Consider the following 15464-nt stretch of genomic DNA (forward strand, 5'->3'; position numbering starts at 1 on the left):
AATGGGAAGGGGAAGGGGAATGGGAATGGGAATGGAAACCTCCCTGCTACCAGAAACAAAAAGCTGAGGAAAAGTCGAGCGACTGGCGAAAAGCCAATGAGAAATATCGACACCATTTGATTTTGCAGACAATGTTAACGATGATGTTGAGGCTGATGGTTGATGGTTGTTAGTTGTTGGTTGTTGGTTGTAAATTGTTGGTTGTTGGTTATTGGTTGATGGAAATGGTGATGTTGCCCAGCCAGGCCCATGATGGTCCTGATGTTGATTTATCGCCTAGCACACAAAGCATCCGCTGGGCTGTGTCAAATGCCCAAAACGGCCGCTTCGGCGACTTCCCCTGGTCAATGTCAAAGGAAGCCGCACATTGGTTCAGCCCCCCTCCCAGGAAATACATAAACATGCCATATAAAACCCCGAAAACAAACTGCCAAGTTAACACAAATCAGAGTATAACACCACATCCTCTATCTGCTTGCAAATGGGGACACACAAACCAGTACAAAATGTGCGAATAAGTACCGAAGTACAACTATTTCGCTGGATTTGGCCAAGTGTGCCGACTTCGTTTGGCCATTTCCCTTTCCGCATCGCTGCTTTTCACTCGGTGCTTCGACTGTGTGAAATATATATTTTTTCGGCCACGCACATAAAAATGTTGTAAAACAAAGCGACGAACCGAGAACTCTGTGTGTGTGTGTGTGGGGTGTGGGTGGGTATCTTCCGGAAGAAACCGTCAACTAAATTCGTTCAACGTGACATGAGCATGACAAACGGACTTCCATCCCAGCGATATCGGAATTTAGGCCCTATCTTTGCCAAGTTAGGTCTTAAGTCTTAAAGGGTGTGTGCCTTTAAAAGTTTGTGGCTCTAATCTTTAAAAGTCTGCAATTGCCCTTACCAAGTCATATAATTGATGTCAATGAGCAGAGATTTGGAAGCTATAACATTCCTTAATAATATTTAATCAATGAGAAAAGACTTGGAAGAGATTGCATTCCATCTTGTCAAGTCCATCAGAACTTTTTATTCAAAAGTCAAAAAATCTAAAAGAAATAATAGTCGGCTTACCTCGTTGAACTCGTCTTAAAATGTCGTTTATAATATGACTACTTGGTAAAAGCTAACTACAAAAGATATGCCACTTAGCCACAAATCCGGAAGTCATGTTCTCTGGAAGATGAATGAGTATTTAGTTCAGTTCACACTCCCACATATGTAAGTATAAAGGGCGAATATTTTAATTACATTTTAATTACATTTTATTTACTTTTTCATTCACTTGTCACATTTACCAAGTTTGAGCTACATAATTACAATTATTTTACCATCACTTAGTCTACTTGCGTATATAAATGTCTCATCTGGTGAATAACATGGCCAATAACCTTTATTTAATCTGCAGTCACTTATGGCACCACAAAACAAAGGCAATTGGATCGAATACAATTTTCGCCAAGCCCAGGTTACTTTCCCGTTGTGCATACACATATGTGTAGACATATATGCCCAAGTGGAGATACAAAAGCACCCATCACATCTAGACCGCCCACAGCAACTCAATCTTGGTATAAATTTCTCGCACTGGAATTTCATTTATTCTGTTGACTTTGACTTTGTTGTGGCTGTGGTCCTCCTCATACCAACATGCTAGCCAGGCAGAACCCCAAAAAACTAACGAAAAGTGCCGGGGGCTAAACTATTTGGAATCGGCAGGCTTTGCTCAGACCGGAAGCTTTGACACAGAGTTGCAAACTTTGAATAAATCGCATTATTTGGCCTAAACTTGAGAAGATTTGATCCAATTTTAGGCCTTGTTAAATTGTTGATATGAAATATTCATGTCGTGTTGATAACCTGGTTAAGCCGAAATAAATGAGATTCAAAAGCCAATTGACAACGACGCGTCTTGCTGACAAAATAAAAGAAAGGATGCCGCTGCTGTCGGAGATTATAAATTAAAAACAAATGCCTGGCGTGACCTCTCAAGTGGAAAACCAACCCCCTCATTATGGGCGGGCCGGGAGTCGAGTGCACAATCAACAAATGCGAATCAAATTGCATGGACGTCGATGCCCCGAGGAGCGGCCACGGGGCACGTGGTCGATTTTGGTCAGCCAGTGACAATGTGGTGGAGTGCGACAACAATTGGAGTTCATCAGCGGCATCGGTTCAACAGACTGACTGTCCCTAGGTCAGAGTCCTTTTGGCAGAAAGGTTAGAGCAATTAATCGGTACCCGACGAGGAATGATAAGCAGGATGTGGCACATCTGTTCCAATTGAATTCAATCATCTGACCCCGCCCGCAGCCCCATAGTTATTTCATTTTATTTGATTGCGTTTATTCTATTTATTATTAGATATGAGACAGTTTCGAGGCCGACAATTGTGACGGTCGTCGTGTCAGCCCAAAGACATTAGGCCGCATTATTTAGGCTTTGGCTTTACATAATCCCCCCGCGTGTCTGTGTCGCCTTCGTCTTTGAAATTGGCCATAGGCTGTCAGCTGTGGCTCCTCGAAGGATTTCGGTATAGGAATAGTGGGCAGAGGTGCAAGAGGGGGTTAGAAGATATGTGCGTGCTGTGCCGGGAAGACAAACACAAACACAAGCACGTCAATGCCATAAGCAGCCGGGAGCCACCACATCCGGAACAATGAGCCGGCAAACAGACGGCCGTGGGACCGTCAAGGACCACCAAGGACCTCCTGCGACCCCCCCGTTCAGGATAAATTAACAGGCCAGATAGCGCCATAGAGCGTTTGATGAGAAATGCCCGTAGAACTTGATAGGCGACATCATTGAGAGACACGAAATATGAAGTGGGCGTTATTGGGCAAAGCAATCAGCAAGCAAAGTCTTCAAGTCTTTATGATAAATTCATCGATTTGCAACTGCTGCTGTGAGATTCGTTGGGCCAGAGGTCCCCAATCATTTGTCTTCGGAGTTGTTAATGAATATTCAATCATTTGCTTAGTTCATTGTGGCAACGTCACGATTATCCCGTCATTATTTCCTCAAACAAGATAAGTTGTAGTAGTAGTGTTGTGGGGTAGCCAGAATGAGGAATGGTAATGATGCCAGTCGGGAGGATAATAACGAATGCTCCACGCACAACTAGTCGAGGGGAGTAGATGTACACTCACTCCCCAAGCTCTCATGGGCATAGAATGGCCGTCACTTGTCAAGCCTTGTCACTAGTTTAATGACCATCTCCTCCAGCACGAGTTGCCATTGCCATTTTCCGCCTGGCGGGGTCTAATCAGCTCTTTATAGTCGAGAATTCCGGATCCCCAGGGTCTCCACGTACACATCTGCCCCATCGAAAGTGAAATTTGCGTGCGGTTTTGATTGTTTGCATCCCCCTGACCCCTTGACCCCTTGACCCCCTGACCACTTAGTCATCATCATCGTCATCATCACCTTCATCGCTGTGGGTGGTTCGGCCACTTCCATTCCGTTTGCTGTTCCGCCTCCTGTTCGTCTCCTCCACCCACATGGATCATCAAAACAAGCGGCCGAGCCACTTTATGGATGCCCATAGTGTTTGTCTGTGCGCCGGACAAATGCCATCCATCCGGGCAGGTCAAGAGCGTGTCGTGAATATTTATACGTATTTGATTAGAGTCTCGCAGGAGGAATTTGGATGTCCGAACATCTGCAAGTTTGATTGGATCAACTCCCCGGATGCTGGCGAAAAACACACACACGAAATTTATCGTCTAACGGACACTTTAATTGGGGAGACTCAACTTGGCGAATATCACTTGGAGTGTCATCTTATATGCTTTTTTCTTTTATTTATTTTTTTTTTGGGCAAGAAGTCAAGGCCAGCTACTCACCTCGAAGTTTGCCGACTGATTAATCCTCTGTCAAAACTCTTGGAGGCTGCCAGTTGCAGTTTGACACTCACACTCACACATCCCTTTGAGCTCTGGAAGTTTGTGCCGTTCTGGCACAAGCAGTCATGAATACGAGAGGATGGCAAAGGCACGCCATCATCATCATTGAAGGCATTCCCACATCCACATCCACATCTACATCCACGTCGTCATCAGATGAGATTGGTTCATGTCAAAGTCGCCGCACAAGAATATAAAATAAATTAAATAAAAGCCAAGCTAGACGCGGGGTCCGGTAACATAATCATACGTATCTGGTCAGCAGGAAAAGTCCGCCAAGTTGTACCATACAGCTCACTCCTGGGTAGCCAAGATTCGAGTCATTTGGCTAGACATTTGTAGGGATGCGGCTTGATTATAAGGATGTGTCTCGCATGTTTTCTGGGCAGGCGAGCCAGACCAGAGCAGCCAGTCAGCCTTTGCCATAAATTAAATTACCCAAAAACCCAAAGCAGATTTCCTACGACTTGGCTGACAACAGCTCGTTTAGGGCCATACATCTTTCGGAACTTCGGGGCCATCCGGATTTCACGAGACCGGATGGGGGGATGGGGGGCAATGGGCAGAAGTCGACTTTGTGGGGGGGACTTTTCTGCATACGACGGCACTTTGGCCGACTGTCAGTGCACATTTGCCTTGCCAAAGTTAAAGTTATGTGAATGAATAAAACAAATTGTAGCTTTTCGCCACGCTTCATTACTCTTCGCCTGCGTTTTTGGCCAATTTCTTAGCCTGGCTGCCAGCTTTTCATCATGAGAAATTGGCCGGAATATACTATCGCACGTCTCTGCTTAATGCAATGTTAATTAGGATGCCCAATTCGTATCTCTGTCTTAATTGGTAAAATTTTAAAAGAGCAACTATAATATAAGGAAAATGCAATTTAAATAATATTTATAAAAAGAATAAGAAAGTATTTAATGAACTAACTAACTAATCTAAGTGTAAAAGGAATTGAATTCAAAAGCGTATTTTAATTGTTTGTTCACTTACTTGTTTAAAAAGAGCAACTTAAAAAAATAACAAAAAAAAATGTTTAAGACAATCAAATACAAAAAATACAAATAGTAAGAAATATCGATGTAAGTGTTAAGTGTCTATAAAAATCTAGTTATAAGTTGTTATCAAACAAATCTGTGTACACTGTTAACAAATGGAATTGTAAAAATAATTATTTGCCAATTAAATTCAAAATTGTATTTTTATATTTAAGTATACTTTATTAACCATTTTTTAAATAATATTAAGAAAGAATATTGATGTGATTAACAAATAAATTCATTTTATTGTTTCATAAGGGTAACCTTATATAAGGTAAATAAAGTTTAAATAATATAATAATAATATTAACGTGTTTCATTTAAGACAATAAAATTTTGGTTCACTAATTGCTTAAATAAATTTTTTATAAGGGTAACTTAATATAAAAAAATGTTTATACATAGGGTAAAATGGTTACTGCTATTAGCAACCAAATTTACTACTCATTAGGTGGGGATTACTAAAAGGACAGTCTTTCCCTGTAAGGGACAAAAAGGTTTGCCAGTAAGTTCACTTTTAAATAACCATCATGATGGCCAACACTTCCTTTTTTGGTGGCTTTGGGCCTTAATTGTCGACTCAGTTTGTAGTCAGTGGGTACTCGAGAAGGCGTCGAACCGAGACCACCTCCTCATGCGGGGCAGTTTCATAATTACGAGCGGGTGGCCAGAACATAAGCGGCTTGTGCTCATCTTGACTGTCGCCGTTTCGGTGCTGTCGTCCAGCCTGCAATTAAAATACACACTTGAGCCCTATAAATTGCGAGTGAAAAAGCACTTTAAGTGGAGTGGATGGCAAAGCCTTGAGCGAGATCCACTTAACCTTCAGTAACCCTTAATCAGCGAAACTATATAAGTTTTGCTCTGTTTATTTCCAGGCAACTTTAGGGAAGCAGCGATAGACTAATAATTTTCTTGCGCAGGTAAAAATTACATGCTTCCCTGAAACAATCTGCATTTACCTTAACCTCCAGATAAGATATTCCAGCCTTAACCAGCGAAACTCTATAAGTTTTGACTCTGTTTATTGGCGGCAACCTTAGAAGTTTAATTAAAACATCGATAGACTTAAATTTATCATCAGAAGTTGGTTACAAATACATACACTTAGTTTATGGTACATAACCACTTAACCTCCCGATTAAACACTTCAGCCTTAACCAGCTAAACTCAATAAGTTTTGACTATGTTCTTGTTTGTGGCTCCCTAAGGAAGTTCATTTGAAACACCGATAGACTTATAATTATAATCACAAGTAAATAGCAAAAACACACACTCCGTTTATGGTACATAGTCACTTAACCTCCACATAGTTATTCACCCAGCGAAACTCTTTAAGTTTTGACTTTGTTTATTTGCGGCAACCTTAGGAAGTTCAATTGAAACAATTACGAGTACGATGATAATCACAAGTAGGTAAAAAAAATGCATGCTCCCCTTGAAACACACTTCGTTTATATGGTACATATTTACATGGTGAACCTTGGTGAATCCTTTACAGGTTATAGCTGAGGACTGTCGGTGGCGCCAGCGGTGGTGGCGGCGTTATTCGTATGCACCACCGAATTGAGGAACTCGTGGCGAGACCGCGTCCGCCAGGTGCCCTTACCCATGGCCAGGCCGGGATTGAGACTGATGTTGGTGGCATTCGGATAGTTCGGATAGCCAGCCGCCTGGCTGGCGGAAAGTCCAGCGGCACCCGCACCACCTCCTCCTCCTCCTCCTCTGCCGCGACGCCAGGGCAGACCCTTGAAGGTGTCCACAAAGGCGCGTCGGAAGCTGGCGTTCATGAAGCAGTAGGTGATCGGATTGCAGCAGCTGGAGGAGTAGGCCAGCAGCTGCAGGAAACTGATGGCCGTGTAGTCCACGTACTGGTACATCACCGGCCCAATCAGCATGCTCATCGTGTTGATCACGTACAGTGGGGTCCAGCAGATGAAGAACTCCAGCACCAGGACGAACAGCATCTTGACCACCCGCTTCTTGCTCTCCAGAGTCTTGGCCTCGTTGGATCTGCGGATGAGAAGGCATGGTCATTGGCAGTCCGGAATTGGGACTGATCCAGGCTCCTCACCTGCGAAGGGCCGCATCGTGGACACGGATGCTCGGCGAGGAGGTCTTGGCCAGCGTCACCGTGGTCGTGGTCGTGGTGGTGATCACAGTTGGAGCCGCCGCTCTCGTTGTCAAAGTTGTCGTTGCTGTATTTGTGGTGCCCTCTGCATTCCCATTGTTGTTGTTACTATTCTCTGTTTTGTCGTGGATTCGATTTAAAACAAGAAAGGAAGCAAACTTAGGTAAGCTCAAGTTTTCTTACAAATGTATAGAGCTTTTTCATATAACGACTATATTTCGATTTTAAAGCGTATTTGTTAAAAAATATTAATAGCTCGACTATGAAGAGATGCTGATTAGGAATACATATATTCAAATTTGTTTTTTTTTTCACTGCCAACCCATGAATGACATTTAAACACCCAAGGATAATAGCAAAAGACCCACCATTATAAACTGCGGTGGCGGTCAGGACGAGGATGCAGTTGTTACTGCCACTTGTGCCGGGAGTGGGTGCACCACCTCCTCCTCCTCCTGCTCCTCCTGCTCCACCAACTGCCGGCGCCGACTGCTGCAGAATCCTTCCATTATCCTTGGCCATGCCCACGTAGAGGGTCCTTGTGATCAGGATGTAGGCCACGCAGAGCACCAGCAGCGGCAGGACGAGCAGCAGGAAGTCCAGTAGGATGGTGTAGCAGAGCTCGTACCCTTGGTCTGGCCAGGTTTCGCGGCACTTACAGTAGCCTATAAATGGGGATTCCAGGATAACAACAATTCTATTTTAAGGTTGCCCAGCCTAAGAGCTCACCTGGTCGACTGGTGGGTAACAATTGACTGAAGACCGCTATGGGGGTCATGCACAGGATGCCGCCCAGCCAGATGAATCCGATGATCTTGTAGGCGTGGCTAATCGTCTGCCAGGATCTGGAGCGCAGCGGATGGCAGATGGCATAATAGCGCTCGCAGGAGATGGCCACCAAGGTCCACGAAGAAACGGCCACTGAGGCGGCTAAAAGAACATATATATGTATATATATATAATAGCACAGAACAGGATAAGGAACAAGGAAAACACTCTGACAAGCTTCACGTCAAATCGCCTTCATTAGCAAGTCCTTGCAGCCGCACTCGTTGCATTTTAATTACACAATTTGCATATTAAGAGCAGACAAGCGGCCCACCTCCACACTTCTGTGTTCCTCGGCTGGAGAGTGTGGCAAACAGTACACGATGCAATTTGCGGAAACAGCAATTAAACAATTCCCTCGGCACTCCCTTTCATCCTGCCCAGTCTGGTTCTCATGTTCTATCATCTACTATATATATATATATATATATATATATATATATATATATATACACCTATTAGGGGATACCCTGTCATAAAACAATTTACACCCACATTTAAAGGTCCTCTGGGTGTGATTTCAACTGGCAAGTATTAATGGTATGATGCGTAAACAAGTGCGGTTGTATATGCAAGTGCATTAGGGTTAACCTCTACAAGAAATTAATTTTTGCTTTAAATCAAGAAATATCAATTAGATTTACTCCATAATAAAATAATAGATATGTGCATAGATAACTGATATACTTAGTAATTATACTAGTTAAGTACAAGATATTGTATCTCATCTTTAAAAAAAAAAGCTGTAAGACTTTTGAATCTTATAAAAAAAATCAGTTTGCCATAGAGGACCAATTTAACTCTGATAAAATATCCATTAAATTGGGATCCAAAAAAGTCATGGATTTCTAAAATTTGTGTAGATGAATAATTTATATTGGTTAATTAATATATATATAATAAAAAAACTATAAAAGCTTAATGAAATGTGAGGAAATGAAATCAATATTGTATTGGGACCTTCTTTCCATCCAACTAAGGTCCACCCCAAATAGCCTTGCCACAATTGACTTGCGGATTGGTTGACTTAACGCCCTGAAATTGCAATGTACTTTCGATTGACGTCGGTGTGTAACACTTGAAGCCAGATATACAAGGATTTGCACGCTTTTACCTTAAAATAAACAATACAAATTCAGATTTCTAGTCAACTTTGAGGCTTTTCTGGTAAGCATTTTGATTGATTTGCCGCCTGCCGCGAAACGTCTCGCCGCCTAAATCATTTCAAGATGCCAATACAATCCGCAAGAGCTTTGCCTGGGCTGGCATACTTCACATACCCCTCCATTGAGTGCGTAATTCAATTGGCAAATGCAAAACTGACGGCAAATGACGAACCCAAATTGAATCCAATGCCACCCCCCTGCTCACGACCGAGCTGTTTTTCTTTTGGCAACTGATTGAATTTGATTTGTGCGGAGAACGGGCAGCAGCACGCCTTTAAGGCCAGAAAAAGGACCTGGGGAATGAGGATGTGGATGTGAACGAGGGGACCAGACGTGTTGAGCATATTACGCATACGACACGCAGTCCTCGAGCCCAGCATAAATATGCGACTCTGACAGGCCGGAATTTATAAGCGTCAGTTGGGTGATAAAATTTGATTGCCGCAAATAAAAGGGGCACACTCACCAAAAAATAATCTTATACTCTTGTCTTCATTTATGGTAATAAGGCTTTTTCCCCACGTATTCAGTCAATAGGTTTTCCCTTCTTTAACAAAGTCATATTCGTTGTCAAATGGAATTGGTTATTGTTATTAAGGCTTAATAGCTAAATAGTTGTACTATTTTAAGAAGTTTAATTTCTTTCAATTCAACCAGCTGCGAAATAATGTAGTATATCCTTGAGGAGATAATATATACATAAACATAACAAGATAAATATTTGTGAAATAATGTTAAAGGTACTCATTTTTAATTTGCTTAATATCTTTCCTTTAAAAAGTAAATAAAAAACTAAAAATGTGTATTACTAAATCTTGAAGGTACATATTTTTAATTATAAAAAAAAAGGAATGCTTAAACTTATAAGTAAATTAAATTTGTATAAGTAGTTTTAAACATTTTAATATATTTTATTTCAATGTGCAATAACATTGACAAGACCGCAAAATGTTGCTTTGACCAGGTATTGCAGTGGAGTAAATATAGAGAAGCGTATATTTATAGTACACTGGTGCTTGTCACTCGAAAAAGAAGGCTGCTCCAGTGATGATGGCTGCAGGCGATCCTGCTTCCTGTCGTCGGTCTTCTGTCACCTGTCGCTCGACTTGGCAGATTGAGTGCTTCTTTTGGGTGGTGTAACAAATCCGCCCACAACAACTGAAATCGCCTACGTAAATTATAAATTCCTTGCGTTTTTTTTCCGCCCCCCCCTCCCTCCCTTCCCCCGACGAGTCCTTAAATTAGTTTGGCGCCATTTCGAATGACTGACAGCCAGATGCGGTCGCTGATGGAGGAGTGACAGGGCGAAAAAAAAGTACAGCAGAAATTTCGGGGCTGTGACATAACCATACTCCGAACGAAAAGTGAGTCCTGGTGTTTAAACGCTCAATTTCCAATAAAGGGCATACAAATTTCCCTTGCAAATGGTGAACGCTGTCAGCGAATTTGCCGGGTATTTCAATAAACAACAAGTTAAAGGCGAAACTCATTTAAAATCAATGATTCAGGCTGCTCACGAATGCACTCGTTTTAATGCGGGGATTTCCACACGTGAAATGGGGGTCTCAAGTGGGGGGTCTATCTGAAAAGTCTGTCAATGGCAAAGTTTGCCGAAAAACGAAATCAGAGTTTGCCCAAAATTCTATTTAAGTTGAAAGAGAAACAAAGTTGGTAAAACGCCCGGCGCTTGCTTTTTATCGAATTAAGTACTCCAAAGTGGCTAGGTGGTTGGGTGGCTGAACTTAGCTAAGACCCATCCTGGAGAATTCCATTTTCTTAGCCCAATTTCACATGTCTGGAGCAGATTCAGCCGAGCGAACATCTCAGTGATATTAATATTGTTTTCAAGTGTTTCATTCCGAATCTTTGCCGCTCTGCGGGCCACTTCACGTGCACATGGCATAAAAGTTGCTGCCGCAGCCAAATGTGCATTAATTAAAAAACTTCATGCTTAACAAATCCCAAAGGCAGCGGCAAAGTTTTCCCCAACAAAGCCATTGAAAGCGACAAAGTTGAGGCAGTAAGTTTTAGGCATAGCCCAAAGGCCAACGGGAGTTTTCTCTGCCTTGTTCATGGAAAACACTCATCCTCATCCTCATCCCTCTGCCAGATCAGACAAATTAGCCAACTACGGAGCTGGAGTGCTTTGCCGCTTGGCTAAAAACTCATCAGGCAAATGGTGCAGGCTGGCCCGGAAATAGGGCGGCACCCCACCCATTTTATTTTCTTTTCGGCCAGCAAACACTTTTTCCGGACAGGTGGCCTTCTGGAGGACCACTATTTTCCGTACACATATCGTTTGCTCGCACGACACTTTTTGCATTTCGTATACAAAAACTGCTGTCGAACACATGTTTCGCAGCATATACTGCCCCAAACGGCCACAAATTGAGGCAAACATAAAAATAAAAACAACAAGTTGCGCCGAAATTGGTTTTTGCTCTTAACATTAAATTTGACTCCGATTCGGGGGTGAACGTGGCCAGCCAGTGTCCTTTTTGTGACCCCACCTCCAAGCTAAACCAATATGTATACATCTTTATTCGTTGCCGATCGCCCTTGAAACAGCAAAAGGGTCCTGGCCAGAAGTTAAACTTCAACTCGTTTAAGTATTTACAGATGTTATTGCCTCTGACAACTGTTCCAAACAGTGCTGTCAACTAACTAACTGGAAAATCAGGATAACAAAAGAGAGCAAAATTTCATTATTTGGGACCACGGAAAAGGACAATGTTTTCTATTCAAGAAGACATATTTTCTTGAAAGCTTATTATATATAAATAAATAATTTTTATTGGAAATCTACTTGGGTTTTGCTTCATGACTTTTATTTTTATTTATTTGTTTTGATGTTAGAATTGTGTTAAACACAAACTCAAATGTTTCATTAAATAAAAATAATATAGATTTATAAATGTTCTTATATATGATAAAAAAAACATGCAGCTCTGATTGCGACCACTTTAAAGGCAGAAAACTTCTGCAGATGTGACATTGTTTCGCCAGTTCACAGGCCACCTTGACTTTTAAGCACAGCAATTCAAGAAAATGTACGGAAAGGTGATGCCTACGCATCGTTTGCGGCCCAATGACTCTCGTTTACTTGGTGGCCCACATGTCCCCTGGGTACCGGGTGCCATTAGGATACGGGTACTACATATACTACACTATACTATACTATACTATACCATACTATTCTGTGTTGTGCACTGTTCCGTTCTGTTGTGTTGTGCCTTGTTCCACCTTTAATTGCATACCCTTTGCCACGCCTACGAGCCTAGCATGTTGCTTGTTCCCCAGTGGGTATCAGTGCTCCGCCACCGCTAAAAAAAAAAGTACCTCCTTGTGGTGGCTATGGAAATGGTTATTCAATTTCCAGCCTGTGACTGTGGCGATTGGGCGCAAAAGTATGCTACGCTTTTTGCGCCTTAAATTGCCCAACCAAGTATGCTACGCATTTGCGTTAACATTTTTTCTCCGTTCCATAGTTGCCTTTGCCAATCGAGAGCCACATCCACATCCACATCCACATCTACATCCCATTCTGTGCAGGATTACATTGAGCCCGGAACTTTACACATTACGCAATGGTCCACAATTTCTTGTTTGCAGTGCGTAAGTAAAATTTCCTGAAACACTCTATACTATGTATATACATATACTATATATGTATATATGAAGAGGCCTTGCTGCTAATGCGCCCTCCACATAAACATAAACAATGCGGCGGAGCTGCCCAGCGGCTTTCAAAGGCCATTTAATTGTCTGTTGCCTGTAAATTTCGCCTCCATCTACCATCAAAATATCCTGTTGCAAATGTCTTTTTAATCACGTCCAACTGTTGTCCTGGCAACGTATCTGATTTGAAGTTATGTTATGTAATGGCCGTAATCAAAATCTCTTTGGAATGCAAAGTATCCTATCCTGTCCGCACTTCGTCAATATTATGATTTGAATTTATGTGGATGATGAGCGTTTCTAGGTTGCTTATTTTCCACGAAAATGCGGCACGCACAACACAAAGCTATACAATGGGCCACCGAAAAGAAAAGGGGTAACCAGGACAATGTGTGCCCATCCCCCTACCAACTTGTTGTTCTTCTCCTGCGGCCTTTTTCATGAGCTCCCCCTAGGACAGAGCCAATAAAACGATACACATGCGACGATAATCGTAAAAAATTATTTTAATGCTCCACCTAACATCGAATCGAGCTCGACTCCCACCCCTCCAAAAACAATAAAAATCTAGGAACCCCCGAATCCGCTCGCATGCGACATAAACAGGACTCGTAACTTATATATTAGTAATTTCGGCTAATTGAAGACCAGAGTTGGGAGGAGATGGGGGGTCAATAATTAGGCCAACAACACAAAAAAAAATAATATGTAAAATTAACACGGAAAAATGGTTACTTTACTATTTTATTAAATTTTTATATATTTTGTTTAACTTTTTGGGGCAACGAATAGCATGATGATTACTTGATTTGTTTTTTATGTACATTGTATATTGTTGTTTAAAAAAGTACCATTCTGAATTGTAGATTACCTATTTAAGCTCTATATAAGGTCTTTTTATTCGATAGATACCGGAAATTAAAGAATACCCTTTTTTTGCCGTTTTTTCTGTTTTGATTTTTACACTTTTAGTAAGGTTACAAGATATGGTTTTTCATCAAATATGTCACATTATTGATTTGCACTACGAAAAAAATTAACTAATAAATGCTTGATTTTACTAGTGTTTTCTTTTTGTGTTTAAGCAAATATAAACATGCTCCAGAGGGACAGGTCGTTACATAAGTCCAGCGCCTTAAGCGCGTTTAACGCTGGCGGGGATTGGGGAAGGGGGCCAGAACTCACCTTGCGAGAACTGGAAGAGCTTGCAGAGGAACTCGCCGAAGATGAAGTGGCGGAGCAGGGTGCCCACCAGAGTCACCGGCATGCAGAGCACTCCGAGCAGCATGTCCGAGATGGCCAGGTTGAGCAGGAAAACGTTGGTGATGGTGCGCATGCGACGGTTCTGGACGAGAGTGGAGATGACCAGCAGGTTGCCCAGCACAGCGAAGAGCAGTATCACACTGTAGCTGGGGATCAGCCAGACGGGCATCTCAGTGGTGCTGGTGGAGCTGGAGCTGGAGCTGGGACTTGGACTTGAACTTGCACTTGGACTGGGGGTGGAACTGAAACTGGTGCCGAAGTAGAAATTGGTCGCCTCAGTGACCAGCTCGCTTTCCAGTTGCTGGGTGGCAAAGTAGTCATCGGCATAGGGAGTGCTATTGCTTAAGCCACTGTATCCAGATGCAGATCCAGATCCAGATCCAGTATCGTTGTATGGTTGTCCCACAGTGAGGGACACTATGTGACCCGAGGCACTGGGTGCATTGGCATAGTAGTCGAGCAGTGCCCGGTAGGCAGCCGAAATGGCATTGGCCGCCTGGTCGACCTGGTCCCCCTCCTCTTGGTTAAACATCCCGGAATTGGTAGCCGGTACCCCTACCAATTACTCTATCATCATCTCAACTTTGGATCACCCAAACAAAAAAAAAAAAAAAAAAAAAAAAAATCCACTTTTAACTAATCACTAGTAAGTAAAGTCACTAAATTGCAGTTTAAAGCGGGCGACGCTTGCGCGCAGGCTGGCGAGGATTGCTCCGAGAACTCCGCGGATACGTAGGATTCGTGGGTTTCGGAGGACACAAGGTGGCGGCTGGCAGGAGATGGCTTGCCTGCTACCGTTGCGAGTAACGCGTCGTGGGCAACTGACGACTGGCGGAGGCATCCGCAGATGCCGCAACATGTTGCGTGGGCGATTGTCGGGTGGCGAGTGGCGCAAACTCACCAAACTCGGCAACTTGTGGCCAGCAGCATGTTGCTGGCTACAAATTAGCAAGCGGCCTATGCATCTGCCACTGCCACTGCCTCTGCCGCTGCCAAGCCCACGCTCCAGCTAATCATTGATTCAGCCGCATTCCTACGCCAGTTAAATCCAAATCCAAGAATAAACACTCTTCCCGGATAACGCGATTTGCTATTTGAACAAATGTTCTGTGCTCATTCCATGCGTTGCATATACGCGGGGTATATAGCCTTACAGTTAAACGTTTGCTGATAAGGATTGCATTTTATAATTAAAAAAAGGGTTTTGCTGAAAATTGAACAAAATTTCCAAAAAAAAAAAGGAAGGCTTATCTTAAAAAAACATCCGGTTTTAAAATGGTATAATTGTAAAAACGAGTGACAAAAAATCAGCATATTAATCTTTGTAATTTTTTGTATAAGGTTTTGTGCAAACCAAATTTTTGTTCAAGAGCGATATGTTATAAACATATATTTTGATATTTTTAAATGACATGATTTTCCAACGTGTATGATGATTGCACTCGATGAGCTGGAG

General features: G+C 42.5%; 1 protein-coding gene across 1 annotated transcript; it reads right to left on the reverse strand.

The window, feature by feature from the left end:
* Nucleotides 1-5950: 5950 nt before the first annotated feature.
* Nucleotides 5951-14816, reverse strand: LOC108136381 (gastrin/cholecystokinin type B receptor). The gene is made up of 5 exons (XM_017257494.2): nt 13931-14816; nt 7803-8003; nt 7442-7738; nt 7017-7188; nt 5951-6955 (listed from the first exon to the last, which is right to left on the reverse strand). Exons 1-5 carry the CDS (start codon nt 14538-14540, stop codon nt 6445-6447), a joined length of 1791 nt encoding a protein of 596 aa, XP_017112983.1. The 5' UTR covers nt 14541-14816; the 3' UTR covers nt 5951-6444.
* Between the last annotated feature and the right edge of the window lie 648 nt (nt 14817-15464).

This window comes from Drosophila elegans, unplaced genomic scaffold, assembly GCF_018152505.1.
Source record: "Drosophila elegans isolate 14027-0461.03 unplaced genomic scaffold, ASM1815250v1 contig_149, whole genome shotgun sequence".
Taxonomy (NCBI): Eukaryota; Metazoa; Arthropoda; class Insecta; order Diptera; family Drosophilidae; genus Drosophila; species Drosophila elegans.

Excerpts from the sequence above, each read along its gene's own strand:
- LOC108136381 (XM_017257494.2), bottom strand. The coding sequence starts at position 14,540 with ATGTTTAACCAAGAGGAGGGGGACCAGGTCGACCAGGCGGCCAATGCC. Across the intron at positions 7,739-7,802 it reads GTTACCCACCAGTCGACCAG|GCTACTGTAAGTGCCGCGAA; the intron begins GTGAGCTCTTAG and ends CCCCATTTATAG. Across the intron at positions 6,956-7,016 it reads CACGATGCGGCCCTTCGCAG|ATCCAACGAGGCCAAGACTC; the intron begins GTGAGGAGCCTG and ends TCTCATCCGCAG.